The sequence below is a fragment of the Pteronotus mesoamericanus genome, unplaced genomic scaffold, assembly GCF_021234165.1.
Source record: "Pteronotus mesoamericanus isolate MK-2021 breed Mesoamerican mustached bat unplaced genomic scaffold, CSHL_Meso_final scaffold_54, whole genome shotgun sequence".
Taxonomy (NCBI): Eukaryota; Metazoa; Chordata; class Mammalia; order Chiroptera; family Mormoopidae; genus Pteronotus; species Pteronotus mesoamericanus.
Window position 1 is genome coordinate 29,891,959 of NW_026555321.1, and position 16,980 is coordinate 29,908,938.

The 16,980-nt window shown below is 40.0% G+C and overlaps 1 protein-coding gene across 1 annotated transcript in view; it reads right to left on the reverse strand.

The window, feature by feature from the left end:
• The window catches only part of TSEN2 (tRNA splicing endonuclease subunit 2), a 33,913-nt gene that overhangs the window by 5,461 nt on the left and 11,472 nt on the right, over positions 1 to 16,980 (reverse strand). The window contains exons 4-8 of the mRNA XM_054595049.1: positions 16,728 to 16,764; positions 10,650 to 11,175; positions 9,702 to 9,779; positions 4,796 to 4,846; positions 2,440 to 2,578 (exon numbers count right to left, since the gene is read on the reverse strand). Coding sequence (XP_054451024.1) covers positions 2,440 to 2,578; positions 4,796 to 4,846; positions 9,702 to 9,779; positions 10,650 to 11,175; positions 16,728 to 16,764 — 831 coding nt within the window. The remainder of the gene's footprint in view (positions 1 to 2,439; positions 2,579 to 4,795; positions 4,847 to 9,701; positions 9,780 to 10,649; positions 11,176 to 16,727; positions 16,765 to 16,980) is intronic.

A 16,980-nucleotide genomic window follows, 5' to 3' on the forward strand; every position in this document is an offset into this window, starting at 1 on the left:
ATGAAAGCTCAGGGAGATGAAGAAATGTGCCTGAGGTCACACACACCACACACCTCACAGGAGTATGAAGGTTAAGTAAGAACGAGAGCCGGCTGTGAACCCAAAGGGTGTTCTTTCCATCACCCCGAGCCACCTCGTAATGTATCACTGTAGCCTGTCCACTGGAAAATTCTACTCAAATTGCAGCATATAATGAGAAAGTTGGAGAAGACCTGCCAAACATTTATACTGAGCAGCTATTCTTACACGAACAGGAAAAGGAGAAAAGGGCAGGAAGCCAATAAAGAAACATGAGACAGGCACATCACTTATTTAAGCAATGTGACCTGTGGCCAACACAATTATCTGGAAACCTAGCAAACTAATCTCAAGCTGATCCTGATCATTTCTGTGGTAACTCTGAGTTAGGATATCTGTACCTGAAATCCAGGCACGGAAGAAACAAAATAAACCATCTATCTTAGAAAGATGGGTGATCCCTAACATTTATTTTAAATTGCTGACCCTCTTTGAGAATGTCATAAAAACTATGTACTCTTGACCCAGAAAAACACACCAATCTACAAACACAATATTTTGAAAAAAGATTTCAGGGGGTGCAAGGGGCCCCCTGAAGACCATCCTATGAATCTAGGTTAAGCACATTCAACTTTAGAGCATTTAAAAATTTTAAAGACTGAAATGGTTTTCTTTGGGTATTTAAAAAGACTCAAAAGCATATGACACAAGTATTTGACAGAGCTCAAAAGACCTCCTGGGCCATGACTTAGAAGCCCTCTCAAATATTTTGCAATTTTTGATTCAACCTCACGAACAACTCTGAAAAGCATCGAGGAAGCACTCTCTCTTGACAGATGAGGAGAGCAACTGTGGGGACTTACTGAAGGAGACGCTGGCGCCGACCATGTTCACGTACCCGGGCCTGTGCTCTAAGTGCCAGTTACATAACGACGACTCCAGTTTTACGTCTCAATGCTCCGCTGCCCTCCAGACCTGCCTATCTTCACACTATCTCCCATGGGCTTACCTAAAATGTCCCAAACATTAAGCCAAATATCTAGGCATTATCCCTGATTCCTCTTTTACCCACAAATCTCACGTCCATTCCATCCACAGGGCTGGTTGTGCTTGGCTCCCTTAACTAGTCACTCTCCTTCCATTTTTGCCTTCCTGCAGTCTACTAATAAGAAAGCAGATAGAGGGTCCTATTATATCAAGTCATTAAACTTAAATCACTCCCTTGCTCTAAATCTCCCAAGACATCCAATCAGCAGAATAACATCCAAAGTGTCTGTCAGGCCCTCCGTGACCTGGCCCCAGCCTAATGCTCAGACATCACCTCATGTCACTTTGCCCTGGATCTCTAAGTTCTAGACACATTGTCCTTCTGTTGTTCCTGAGACCGGCTGAACTTGTTCCTGCCTCAGGGCCTTTGCATTTCCAGTTCATGTTGACTATGTGTTCTTCCCCAAATTCTCAAGTGACCTGCTCCCTCATTGTGGTCACAATATTTTCAGAGTGCGCTTTCCTGACCACTTATACTAACTTTCTGTACTCTCTATCCCTTTACTCCGCTCTTTTTTTCTTATAGTACTTATAAGCATGAGAAATCATATTATGTATATATCTGTTTGCTTGTTTGCCCTCCCCCACCAGAAAGTAAGCTGCTCCATCAAGGTGGCTTTGTGTTGGTCTTGTTTACCTCTATATTCTAGGCACCTAAAAAGACCTGGATCACAGAAGATCCTCAGTAATTCTGTTGAATGAAGTGCTCACCTGGCTGGGACTCCTCACTTGGTAAAGAACAGTGGAGGAAGAAATGTATATAAGTTCTAAGAGTCTGGGCCCCAAAATTCAAAGTCCAGCTCTATAGGTTACTGGTCCTGAAAACTGTTAGAGGCAAATGGCCCATTCTCCCAAAACTACAGTCTACCTCTTAGAAAAACGATCATAGTAAGTACCCCTTGCATCGGACTGCTGTAAGGATTAAATGAGATAATGAATGTAAAACACTTAATACAATGCTTGGCTCAATAAAAAACAGCTGTAATTATTGTTACAATAATTATTCTCATTTGCCAGATGAGGCAAATGAGGCCCAGAGGACAAGGGACTGTCCTATATCACGTGAACACATGGCTACTGAGAGATGGGGGGAGCGGCTGCCGTAGAACTCTTTTCTAAGATTACAGAGCAGATGAGAGGAAAAGCCTGCCTTGGGGCCTCATGCTTCTACTCCTGGGCTTTTCTCCTAGATTGCCTTTTCATTCTTTCTGGACATACTCTGAACCCAATCCAAATATCCAATATTCTTATGTGTGCCAGAAGGAAGAACCTCTTAGAAAAGATCAGCAATAGCACATATAACCAATCTGATTTTCATCCTAGGATCTGATGCAAACCTTGGTTCTCATACCTACCAAGCTACGAATTACTTACGTAAGTCTGTTCCGTACTTTAGTCCTATTTTTGGCACCCAGCCTTTGCTTCGGAAGTAATGGTATGCCATGTAGGTAGTCCGGAATGTGGGCTGAATTATGGTGAAAACTTTCCAGAGTTTCACAATCGTTAAAGGCTCCTAAAGTTAAAAATTAATTAAAAAAATACATGTACTCATCATTCAGCAAGCGAATCAACATCTATAAGTGTGAAGCTAAAGCAGTGACTAAAACAAAGGGGATTTAACTAGTTCTAGACCTGTGCTGTCCAACGGCATGTCTGAACGGAGATGTGCTGCAAGTGTAAAACACATACGAAATTTCAAAAGCTTAATGTAAAAAAAGCCAACAAAAAAAACCCATTTCAATAATTCTGGATTTGCTGAGTTAAATAAATTATGTAATGCATTATGAATTAATTTCACCTGACCTTTTTTCCTAAGATCTTATTTACTTATTTTTAGAGAGGGGGAAGCGAGGGAGAAAAAGAGAGAGAGAAACATTGATGAGAGAGAGAAACATCGACTGATTGCCTCTTGTACGCACCCTGTCTGTAGACCAAACCCGCAACACAGGCATGGGCCCTGCCACGGAGCTGAAGCAGTGACCTTTCGCTTTGCCCAACCAACTGAGCCACACCGGTCAGGGCACTGCATGACTTTTCCAAAAAAACCTTTTTAATGTGGCAACCAGAAAATTTTAGATTATACAGGTGGCTCCTGTCTGAGGCTGCCCTGAAAGACATCTGAGATGAGAAGGAAGTAGCCAAGTGAAAGGGAGTGGTGGAGGTCCAGGGGGAGGAAGTGGTAATGGTGGCTGGGGGAGAACATTCCAGGTGGAGGAACGAGTGCACGCTGGTACTCAAATGTAACAAGTCCACAAGGGCCGCGTGTTCCAAAAGACCCTAAACAGTAGCTACTGTATGTCAGGCCATGCTTAAGAAGGTCACAAATAATTTTGTAAAAAGCTTTTGAATAATGGTCCATTTAGTTTTTGAAACTAGAGCCTTTATCTGATTGCATAAATTAATAATCCAACTGCTTATAAGGGAATTATGTTTCTAATGTAGGACTTAAGAGACAGAATGGTTCGGTTCAGAGAACATTCTAATCTATCAGTACAAAAAAAAATACAACAACAAAAACTAGCCAAGTTTGGAAAGTTTTTGCCTCATTTCAGTGCTTAGTAAAATGGTCAATACTTCAGTTGGTTTAGGGTTTAGTCACTTGAAAAGATTTGCTCAGCTGGCTCAGATGAGGATGTTAATACCATAAATATGTGTTAGAGTTATGGGGTTTTTTCCCTTTTACTTTTTTGGAGTTGTTCCTAAGGTGGAATCTCCATATGTGTGTGGCCTTCAAATCCCACTGCGAGGAAACATTCAATCCCTCCTTTGAGAATCAAGTCTTGTATAGAAGGCTGAACTTCCAATATGGACAGCCCACCGTGTCCCAGATGTTGAGGATTCTATGTCGCAAATGGAATGCTCTGACAAATTTCAGTTAAGGCCCAGGAGAGGAGACAGGGTGGGCTAAGAATGGCCACCATCTGGAAAAATGAGTCACCCATCAGCTAGACACCAATTTCCAAACCAACGGAATACTTGTGAAAAAGATTTATACAATTAGAACTTGATGAATGGTAAAATTATGTACTTCCAAGAAGAAAATAAAATATGCTTTCTCTGGTCTATTTACTGTTCTCTTTTTTAATTTTAACTTCATTTGAGTTATTTTGAATATTTATTATATTCACATGGTTCAAAATTGAAAAAGTACAAAAAGCGTACAGTGGAAAGTCTCTCTTCCATCTGTGGGCCCAGCCTTCCACTTCCTCTACTAGAAGGCAAGCAACGGTATTAACTCCTTATGGGATGACCTTTCTTCTAGAGGAAGCAGACTACTCTGCAAAATCATGGGCATTGGACCCTGGGTGAATTGTTTAATTTCTCTGAGGCTCACTTACCTTACTTATAAAATTCTTACCAGATGGAAGTAAGGATTAGAAGTATTGTATGTGAAGCACCTAATAAACAGCCTGAAGTAGTGCTAAACACTGGTAGCTTTTATTTTTATTATCAATTTTTACTACTGTTCTGACATAGATTTCCTGGTTCTATATAAGATATTGCTCTTCTCCTAACCTCTGGGAATAAAACTCAATCCAAAAAGGTCAACGCTAGCTCTTGCCTGAGCAGTTCCAATTCAGGACCCAAGGCTGAAACTTAGAGAAAAAGCCAATTCCTATTTTATTCAGTGAAAGTAGATATATTTGTATTGAAGCAACTGAAATTACTACAACCTGCTTTTAACATCAGGAAAATTTAAAGTTTTTTGTATCTAAATATAACTTCTTACCTTCTCATAGTAAATACTTAAACATCCCAAAGCATAGACCAGGAAGAAGGCCTAAAAGGAGCAAGCAGAAAATTCTCATTAGAAACTATTCCACATTCCTGAAAAATATTATTACAGATTGATTGGTTTATGCCTCAAATACAAATTAATGTCCTTGAATCATCATCAAGTACTCACATATTCTTAACAGAAATGGTTCATACAATTTTCAAGTATTAAAAAAAATCTAAGAAAACATAAATGTTGCAGACTGGTTTAAAACCAGTAAAAAAAGACCACCCACTCTCACCACTTTTATTCAACATAGTATTGGAAGTCTGAGCCAGAGAAATTAGGCAAGAAAATGAAAAAAAAGGGCACCTAAATTGGAAAAGAAGAGGTAAAACTGTCACTATTTGCAGATGACATGATATTATACATAGAAAACCCTAAGGAATCCACCAAAAAGCTATTAAAACAAATTCCACAAAGTTGTAAGATATCAAATAAATAAAGAAATCTGTTGTTTTTATACACTAATAATGAACTACCAGAAAAAGAAATTAAAAAAAACAATCCCACTGACAATTGCATCAAAAAGTCTAAAATACCTAGGAATAAAGTCAATTAAGGAGATGACTTGATAAATGTCAACAGATACTATCCACATAACAATGTTCCTTGAAATCCTCAATAATTTTGAAGAGAATAAAGTGGTTTCAGAGCTACTATTTTAGTTTTACCTGGATCTAAATCTAGAGCTTTTTGAAGATGAAGGTCGTTACTTGCCAGTCCCAATCACCCAGGTCCAGCCAGAGTTCCTGCCTGGACTTCTGCCAAGGCCTTTTTGCATTCACTTGGTCCCTCCTAGTTCACTCTGCACAGGAGCCAGAGCCATTTTCTTAAAACATAAAGATGTGGCTCCCTTGACTATTAGCCTCTGAAGGGCTTTGTTGCATTCTTGCTTCCTTCCACCTGCAGCCCCTCCATGTATGACCACCAGTCTCTCTAGCTGTCTTGGCTTCACTGCTGTCCCCTGAACACACTAAGCTCATTTCTGCCTTCCTAACTGCTCTTCTCACATCTGGCATAATCTGCCCCCAACTCAAAGGTCATTTCTCAGAGAGGTCTTCCCCAACCACAAGGTTTAAGTAACCTCCGTCCTGACTGTCTTCTTCAAAAGAGCACTTTTGTCTGAAAATATTCTTCTCATGTGTGCCTTTACAAATAGAATGCAAACTCTGTGAGAGCACAAAGGTCTAGAAAAGGGTATAGCATACTGTGGGTGCTCAATGCCTGTGCTGAAAGAATAAAGAGATAGGTCCCTGGATCCTGCCCCTTGGCTTAGGCCCAAACTACCAGAGACACCTGGAGCACACTGGGCTCTTTTAGCTCCTTCCTCCTCAGTGTGGACACTATGCTCTATTTCTCCTTTCAGCTACTGGTGATGACCTCCCCGGTGTCCAACAACCTTATTTTGATCTTTACCCTTCCCATTACCCACTTACTATTACAGAATATCTGTCCCTCCCTTCAGCTGAACACTAATTGTTGCTAAAAGTGCAAGAGAAAAGACAAAGTTGGTTCCTTAAAGGACAGGCAAGTCCTTTTTTCCCTTTCATTTTCTCTTTTCTTGGTTCAGAATGTTGTTAACAGGAAGAATGAACTTTGACATATGACAGATCTGGGATGGAATCTTCATTAACATCCAGGGCCTTGGAAGTCTGCTTAAACTCTCCTACCTCACCTATAAAATGGGAATGATAAAGTCTTCTTAAAGATTTAATGAGATTAAATTTCATCAAGATTTAAAAAGCTCTGCAAAGCACTTAAGTGCTCAATTCATTTTAGTTTTCCTCCCTTTCTAAGAACCATTTACATAGTGTAGTCTGGAAAAGATCAATCCAATTTTTGCCTAGCAAGAAATTCCTTCCTGGTATGTTAGAATTTAAGTTCTTCAGAAACTTTCCATTATTAGCAAACATGTATTTCTCTAAGAACTGATGAAACCAATGTCTCATTTTTATTGACCTAAAATGGCTTTTATGAATCAATGCAAACTGATCTTAGGCACTTAATACAGATGGAGAGGATCTTAATTCAACTGAGTTGGTTTTACTTAGAATTAAATCATCAGTAGATGGTGGAGGGGGAGGGGTAGTGGTCTGTGGAGGCTGGTGATTTTGTCCCTTGAGATCTCACTGATAAGCTTTTGCTTTGATAGTACTAATAAGATAAAGGGATGAGTTTAACGATGATTTTAATGTCCTATCACTAAATCTACTTAGGGCAAATCATTATAACAGAAAAGCAGCTCTCAGTAACAGAGCTCTGAGAGGCAGATCTTTAAATCGGCTGTGGTAGTACCATTCAACCCCTAAAAAAGAAGTGCTTTGAGTCACTGCAGCAGGGCTCCTTGTGTTCCTGATGGATGTTTACGGAAATAAGTTAAACTGTACAAGTGGTGTGCCAAACATGGGTGATCCTTTCAAAGAAAGTCTGACAAACAGAACTGAGAAGCAGAGCCAGCTTTAACTGCATGTTCCTTGAAAACTTCTGCAATATATCTCTGGAGTGTTCTCAGGAGCCAAACAGCTTCCAGGAATGCAGAGCAACCTCATCTACACTCTTCTATTACTCTTGCCTTTTTTCAGGGAGTGTTGGGAAGGAGGCTTTTTATTTGTCACTAAAAGCAGGAACTGCTCACACACCTGGGACAGTAACGTTGAACTCAGTTTCTACACCAGATACTCTCGCCAGGCCTACTGCTGCCACCTCCCAGAGCTGGGAGCCTGGGAGGGTCTTCATGGGTCAGCCCTCCAGCCCACGTTCATACTGGTGCCAACTCTGGTTTCTGCCACTCCCCTACATCACTGCCTGCAATGCTCCAGGGCCACCATGACCAGAGTGACACCCACCACAATCTAGCCCTCCTTTGCGGTCACTTCCTGGGTGACGTGATGAGCTGCATGACGGGTGACCCAGAGCCCATACCGTCCCCTGTGTCCATCTGGCAATCCCCTATTTATTCTTTAGCATCTGTAGATATCACCAACTCTATAAAGTCTTTCCAGCTAGCGCGTGTCCCTCCGGACTCCATCAGTTTCTGTGCAAATTCCATACCTTGTACGCATCTATTTAACAAGTAATTATTAAGTACCTAATGGATGTCAGGCACTGGGTACAAGGACATAGGAGGAGCAACACTGGGACAAGATGTATCTATCTCTCTCACACTGTGTTTATCACACTGAATAGTAATAATTCCTGAGCTATGTTTAGGACCAGAGCCATATTCTATTTATTTCTGTATTATTAGTACTTAGCCCGGTGCCTGGCATACAGTAAATATCCAGTGAATACTTTTGCATATGGACTGCATACACCTAAAACTGAAGAGAAAGAAAGAAAATACATGCAGAACAAATGGAAGCACTAAATGCTATATAGAGGAGATTGCATTTTAAAATGAGCAATTTTCTTACACATTTCCCTGATTCCCATTTGTTGGATTCATATGGATAAACATTTTTTTTTAGTTGATATAATAATATATACCAACTATATTTAAATTAAAAAATACTGTTGTGAAAGAAAGAGTTCCAATTAGCTACTAAATAGCTTTTAAAAGTAACTTAATAATGATGATAATGACATGAATAGCGGGCACTAACGCTTGCTGAGCATTTACTCTATACCAGGAACTGTGCCGAGCCCATTACATGCATGATTTACTTTCTAGAACATCTTATGAACAAGGTGTTCCATAACCCTTATTTTACAGAGAAGAAAGTTGAGACTCAGAGAGGTCAAGCACCGAGAGAACGTGTATCCACAGTCCTGTCCAAGAGAACTTTCTGTGACAATGGGAATGTTCTACACATGTGCTGTCCAATACAGTGGCCACTAGCCACATGTGGCTGTTGAATATTTTAAATGTACCTGGCATAACTGAGAAACAGGGTTTTGAATTTTTTTTTAGTTTTAATTAGTTTAAATTAAATAGCCACAGACAGCTAGAGCCTACTGTATTCAACAGCAGACTAAGTGGTCTCATTTGTAAAATGAGGAGATGAAGTAAGTAATTCCAAACATCCTTTCCTGCTCTGAAAGTCTATTCTTTGTATCACTGGCTTCACTGCAAGGAAGGAAGCACAGACCAGGAAATCAAGAGGCTATGGAGACACAATTACTTCCCTGGTAACACATCTATGAAATTACCCATGTGTATGTACAGTATAAATGTAAGCAAAATAGAGGAAGGACTGAATGTCACACGAACACAGGCTAGAGGAACTCCAAATCAGAGGAAAAACACGATGCAGTTGTTAGAAAGCCACTTTTTTAACCAACTTTTGAGAAAGTAGCTACTGTTTGCATATATTAGCAATTCTGCAGAAGGAAATACCCGAGTGCCTTTAGTAATTAGCAGTCATTGCATGTCTTGAAGCATGCAGCGCAGCTTACTAGAAGTTGGTTAAACTCCACAAATACACTAAAAACCACTAAACTGTAAACTTTAAATGAGTGAATGGTATGGTATGTGAACTCTATCTCAATAAACCACTATTTTTGAACTTGGTGAAAATTAGTAACATAATATTCGGCCAATCTAAAATTTTGATGTGAAAAGAAGTGCTTAGACAAATCCCTTAAAACCTCTGTGGAATGATATAGAGAACGCCTTCTCTATAGAACTTAGAGAACACATCTTAGAACTGATAAAATGAAGACTAAGGAGGGAAATTTAGGCAGGCCTACTCTGGAAGCTGCCTAGGGTGACCTCAATACCAAATTGTGATATTCAATTACTGATTACTCAGTTACTAAATTACACTCAGAATTGCATTCTGAGGTAGACTCATCGATACAGTGTTGCCCAGTCCCAGAGACCAAATGGTGAAAAGAGAACAGGCTGGAAACATACCTCTTCCAGGCTGAGTTGCAAATACTCAAAGATCCTTAATGGATTTCTTCTGCAGATTAACCTCTTTTTTTGTGCCAACTGAAAAGAAAGAAGTAAAATACATATGTAATAAATGAAAGCACTAGATATTATACAGAGGAGACTGCATTTTAAAATAATTTTCTTATAAATTTCCCAGATTTCCATTTGTTGGATTCATACTGTTAAAAAGTAATTTTTTTGTTACTTACGTAGAAAAAAAGTTGTTTTTCTACTAACATTTTTATTTATTTCCTTTCTTTTTGCCCCATGAATTTTTCCTGTAGTGATCCTTTTGTTCGTTGATTTTATGTGTTGCTTTTTTTTCACTGCACCTCACAAGCATGGGCCTAGGTTCTTAATGAAACATCATAAACCTCATCTGAAAGGCTAGATAATACTTCTTCAAGTGGGTGTTTCACATACTACCACCTAACCATTAGGCTGTTTCTCATTTTTAGCTATTACAGATAATTCTACGGCAACTCTGAGAGCGTTTCTCTTAATGAAGTGGCTGTGAATCTGCTTCCCAGGGCTTCTCTTGGGATGCCCGACTTCCACACTTGAGATCTGCCTCTGCGGGTACACAAGACGATGTGCAATCACCACTGCATTTTTCCCCCTCCCAAACAAGGGAGGATTATTGGACCTACTTTAATTTGTATATTTTTAAAATGTTAAGTTATTCACAAACTTTAAGGTTTTAGTTCAAATAGCCCTCACAATTACTGAGCCGCCAGGGCAGGACCCAGCGCTTGCTGGTCCCCATGCAGTGTCAGCAGTGTGGTGTCATGATTGCCTCTCACATAAGCTGGGTGCTTACTATGGGCCTGCCACCAGTTCCAAGCAAGGGACACCCAATTAGCCAACATCTCCTATGAGCCAGGAACAGATGGTTTTGGAAGAAGTGATTTATTTTCTTCTACTTACTTCCTCATTTGGGGCATCTTCCCTCTCACTGACATCATCGCACACAACTTCCTCCACCAGCACATACTCATTATCAGGGCCTCTCTCTCTGGCACAGAGGAGACCTGCCCGTTGCCTGCTGTCCTGAGTGTCTCCCTGGGGGAGGAGAACATCTTGTTTGCCACAACGGACTTGTTGGGGCAGGGGTGCAGTGTCCTCTGACATATGTTCATCCAAGCCGTTTGCAGTTAGTGGGTCATGCCCAGAGCCTTCCTGCAGGCGGCCTGATTGCTTGTTGGGATCCTCAATGTCATCTGACTTTCCTGAGCCCCCGTTCATCACATAAAGTGTCTCTTTCTCCACTGTGGCTTCTGTTTTGGAAACTACTTCAGAATTCAGCTCATCATGCAATGGAATGTCTTCATTCCTTTTTATGCAAGGATGCTCAAGTGGTCTTGTATAATCTTCAAGGATTCTATGCACTGTACTCTCATCCTGAACCTGTCTTCGCATGAGCTTTGTGGCCCATTCTACACTACGCTGATACCTGCAAAACAGAAATCCTGTTAGTAATAACACTTGAATTTCAGTATTTAAAAGACAACAGAGTGTGTAAAAAAGACGGGAAGGTAGCATGCCAAAATGTATGTTATTTTTTACTCAATGGCAGGCAATAGGTAAATGTTTTCTTTACACTTTTCTGCATTTTCTAACTGTTCTGCCATGAGCATGTGTTACTTTGTTTTTATTATAGAGATTCATTTAAGTTGCAAAGAAAATTAACCTCAGTTTAACAAAGTATGAAAATTTTTGTAATTTAAAACTGGTAGACCAAATGCTTTTTGGTAAATATAAAAGGAAAATGGCCATCCTTTGTCAGAATTTGTTCTGTATTATTTTCAATTTAGGTTTCACATTTTCAGATAAATCCCATTCATAACATAAAGAGCCTTTGTTATTATTGGAAAGCAAAAATGAAAATTCCAGTAAATATTTTTCAAGTACCTCCTAAAGTCTCCACTGCACATGAAAAAAAGGATGATTATGGTTATGTACATAAAGCTAAATAAGCATCCTAATAGAAATGGCCCCTTCTTCCATAATAATTTTTAAACTATATTTTAAAGTAAAACTACATGCTTAATTTCTTAAACTTGAAAGTTATAGTAAGACAACAGAGTTCTGCCCTGGCAAAGAAGCATCCACACTTAACAGTGCTGCTGGGATGCGCTCATGGGATGTGAGGCCACCGCTACATGTGGGAAGTCTGATCCGAAGAACACTGAAGACACTGGGAAACTCACACGCTTTTGCCTCTACCTATAGAAGTTAGTATAAAAAACACCTACGAAGGCAACTGGCTTGTAAAATACATATGTAACTTTATGCTTCACCTTGAGCATTTTATCTGTGTATGGAAGAATGAATATATCGTAGCTTATAAACTGCTACAGCTCACATAGAGTTAAATGAGGAAGTTGGCTTCTGCTGTATTTAAAAAAGAATATGAGGCTGCTTAATCCTGATTCATCAGAAGAATCTCCAAGCTGTCGGCATCCTGTTTATCTTACATGGGGATGAACATACATTCTTATATAGGTGAAACAGTATCTTAGATTTAAAAATTAAAACCTGGCAAGGCTACTCACACCGAAGCAGCAGGATGATGCAGTGACACACATTTTGTGTTTGACCCTGACTCTGTTACTTATAATTGTGTGACAAAACCAATTACTTAACTTCTCTGTGCTTCAGTTTCTTTACTCATAAGTTGGGGAAAATAGTACTATTACCTCAGAAGAACTGTGTTCTTTACTACTTTTTATAATCAGGGCAAAAGAGGCAGAGGCACAAACAACAGCAAGATGTCTTTTCACCTGTATGAAAAGTAATGTTGTTTGCAGTTTTAAAAGAACTTCCACTTGAAAGATCTAAAAAGAATCTTTTCTCTTCCTATCACCTAAATTATTGGTTCTATGGCCTTATGGGCCCTAGACCATTTATTTGCATACAAATAAAGAGAGAATCTTCTTTATTTGTATACAAATTTTTCTGTCAATGTGTATTTTTGTGGGAAAGGGATCCACAACTTTGATCAAATTCTTTGACTCAAATATAGGAAAGAACCACTGACTTAAAGGTTCAGCAGGACCTCCTTTGAGCAGAAGATCTGAAATTGAGAGACAGAGAAAATACACACAGGTCACTGCTCTGCATTTTGCAGAAGAGCGGTAAAGGCAGATGTGAGAACTCCATCACGTTCTCGTACTGGCTGTATACCCTTTTTCCTAAGGCTCAGTTCTTCCTCTGTGAACCAGGGGTTACTGTACCTTCCTCACAGGGTTGCTGCAAGGACTAAAGGAGACAAGACATGTAAAGTGCTCAGGACACATTATTAAGTGCTCAATAAATATTTGTTACTACATGATTGTGGGGTTTTTAGGGAGATCTGAAAAATAAAAACATTTTGACTCAATGTGTATCACGTTAAAAATGCACACTTTAATTACCGTATTTTGCCATGTATAATGCGCACTTCTTTTGCCCAAATTTTTGAGGGAAAAATAAGGATGCATATTATACATGGATAGTACCTGAAATGCCTTGTGTCTGTTCTTGTGCTTTGTAATTATTTGTTACATAAAATTTCTTGTACCATAATATATTAAAAAATAAATGCTAAAATTCCTTTAAAATACAAAAAAACAAGTATCTAAATATAAATAAAAAATTGAATTAAAAAATTAAAACATGAGATTTTTTTCCTGAAAGTTTGGGCCAAAAACATGGGTGCACATTATACATGGCAAAATACAGCAACTGCTCTTTGTGAACAAGAGTAGCGTAGCCATGTGGGGAAAAACACTGCACCACATCTGGGCTCTGGAGTTGGCTCTTCTGTGATTCTCAGTTAAGCCACTTAGCACCTCTAGTCTCTTTTTGTTTTTCTGCCAAATGCCAGAATCATGCCTGCGTTTCTGTCTCATAATGACCTCAGATGTTCATTTATGAAAGCGCAAATGAGACAGTGGCTGCCAAAGTATGTAGAAGAAAGCCTCTGAGTAAGACTGGTGATGAAAACAACCAGATGCACAAATGACTAAGACATATGGCACACGGGTCATAGAACAGGAATCCTCTAATTGGCTGGCAATGCTTTCAAAAGCCAAATCCTACTGCGGTTAACCCCAAACACTGCTGGAGAAACTTCAGGAAGAGCAAAGTGAAAGTCAGAAAACATAAGGGGAAGAGTGGCAGAAGGAAATGGTGGCAGCAGCTCTGATCAGAAACAGTAGTGAGGCTGAAGAAAAGCAGCAAGGACACAGAATGGTACCACTTGAACATGCCCCAGCTACTCATGGTTCTATGTCTTGCGCACACCTCGTCCAATTCCACAGAATACCCTCCTCCACCATCCTACTGAATAATGCCCATTCATCGCTGGAATTTCATAGCAAAATGTTTTTTTTTTTTTTTTTTTTAAATCCTTACCTGAGGATATGCTCATTAATTTTAGAGGAAAAGGGAGGGGGAGAGAAAGAGAAAGAGAAAGAGAGAAACATAGATGTGAGAGAGAAACATTAATTGGTTGCCTCCTATCCATGCCCTGACTGGGGATTGAACCTGCAACCCAGGTATGAGCCCTGACTGCAACCATTTGGTGTACTGGACAACACTCTACAGAGCCACCCGGCCAGGGCACAAAATGGTTTTGAGTTTGTCTAAATGCTGGCCTTGAGCAAGTTACTTAACTCCTCTGCTTCTGTTCCTCACCTGTCAAAGACTGATAATAACAGGACCTACCTCATAGGGGTGATGGAAGGACTTCATAAGACAATCCATAAACCTATTATTAGCATGGTACCTAGCACAAGGAACATACTCAAGAAATGACAGCACGTAAAACTATGTTATTATTCTCATTATGTGTCAGCTCCCCTCAGGCTCTGGAGCTGGACTTCCTGGTTTAAGCTCATATAATCTTGGACAAGATAATCACAGATTCCCATGCATGGGATGGAAATGACTACACCTACCTGAAATGTTAAGAAGAGGAACTGAGATGATAACAGGTATACAGACTGGTACTGGCACTGTTGGAGCAATCACTACTCATTGGCTATAACAATGATGATGGTGATGTTGGCTACGAGCAGAAACTAAGATGTGGCATGGAAGGATCCTCCCCTAGGGCCTTCTGAGGGAGCTTAGTCCTAATGTACCTTGATTTTGGATTTCTGGCCTCCAGAACTATGAGAATAAATTCCTGTTCCTCTAAGCCATCCAAATTTGTGGTACTTTGCTCACAGAGGCCCTTAAACACTAATAAAAGGATCAATAAAATTCTTGGAATATTACAATGTGGAGCTTACAAAGGAATAACTTTCAAGTAGGTGACAATCTCTTCCATCCAGAACCGTACATATTCATGTTGGTTTAATGTCATGTCATCTTTACTGCCAGCTTGATCCAGATGCAGCTCTGAGGGGTGGGCTTCTGATCTGTTTTTGAGTCCCTGTGTTGGCTGCAGCAACCTGCCTATATTGCAACCCTCCTAGGGTGGGGGTTCGGCCAGGTTATTAGCAGGCCCCGCTCCAAGACTGGAACCCTACTCCTATGCCCAGCCTGCAGTTTTAGCTGAAGCAGCCACTGAGATCACCCTGGTGCCGCTCTCTCCTGGACACTCCTTTGGCCATGGGGTTACTGGGCATGTAAACAAAAAGGAGCTGTCAGATTTTGCCAGTACACACAGGAGCAAGATGAGAAAGCATTGTAGGCTTGAGTGGCTTTAAAAGCCTACCTGGAAGAGCCCAGGTCGGGTAACTGAGTTGGTTGGAATGTTGTCCATGCACCAAAAAGGTTGCGGGTTTGATTCCAGGCAGGGCACATACCTAGCTTGTGGGTTCTATCCCAGGTTGGGGCATCTATGGGAGGCAACTAATCTATGTTTTTCTCTCACACTTATGTTCCTCTCTGTCTAAAAAAATCAGTAATAAATGTCCTCAGGTGAGAATTAAAAAACATTTTTTTTTAAATAAAGTAAAATAAAATAAAATAAAATAAAATAAAATAAAATAAAATGCTTTCTGGGAGAGTTACAACTCAAGCTGCACCTCAGGGATGATAAGGATTTAGATAGGTGATCGTTAGTCAACAAGATCGTACCCAGAAACCACTAAATGTTGGGGCTGCTGAGAGGAACCAGGCATGATCCTGCTCTCCAAGAACTGACATTTTAACTCTAGGGGTATAACGTAAAGTACAGTGAGGGGCACCTCCTTGGGAGCTGGAGAAATGACTCCCAACTCAGCAGAGGGAAGGGTAGCAGAGAGGAGAGAAACTCTCAGAGCAACAGTAGGCGGTATGTGGAATGTGCAGAAATAGCTAGGCAGTATGTGTGTTTGTGGGGTGAGGGAGAAAGGCTCCAGGAAACAGGAATAGCGTAAACAGGAGCCTGGAGGAAGGAGTCACCCTACATGAGTGGATGAGGAAGAGCCTCTGTGAAAGCTTCTCGCTCTAACCCTGCCAGTGCAGAGTGAGGAAAGAGGTCAGGGCCACGTACGCCCCCCAGCACAGGAGGCCTGTTCTAAATCTAAGCCTAAGCATCTTAGCACTTAACGTTATACATGACAGGGTACTTGTTCATATTTTGGAAGGAATTCAACTTGCAAAGGATTTGGTTTAGGATTATTTAGAAAAATAAAGTTAGTACATTTCAAATATGGTTTGATTCACATTAAATTTAGACAATTTTCAAGGACACACCCACTAAAAAAAAAAAGGGCAGGGGCTACCATATCAGAAATCAGAAAAGGATATATAGAAATAGAATTGATTTGTCTTGGCTGGGTGTTCAGTTGGTTAGTGTCATCCCAATAAGCCAAAGTTGCAAGTTCAATCCCTGATAAGGGTACATACAAGAATCAACCAATAAATGCATGAAAAAGTGGAACAACAAACCTGTATCTGTCTGTTTCTCTCTCTCCCCTCCCTTCCTCTCTCTCTAAAATCAATAAATACCAAAAAAAAAAAAAAAAAAAAAAATAGACCTGATTTAAACCATAATTTTGACCAAGGCCAAAGTTCACCAAGACTTACTTTTTTGACGTGATTATAGGCATATTAGTCTTCATATCTGTAACAACAAAGAAGTTTTATTAATTCAGACAAAATTTCCTTAAAGAGAAAAAACACTGAAAACCTAGGAAAGACTAAGAGAATTTCAAAATTCACAAAATCATATACTGAGAAGGTTGACTGTCCGAACAGCAATAGCAAACACATGCTTTATATGCCATCACTCCCTGCACCCAAACCTCTGGCAGGTGCAGCTGACCAATCACAGTGCTCT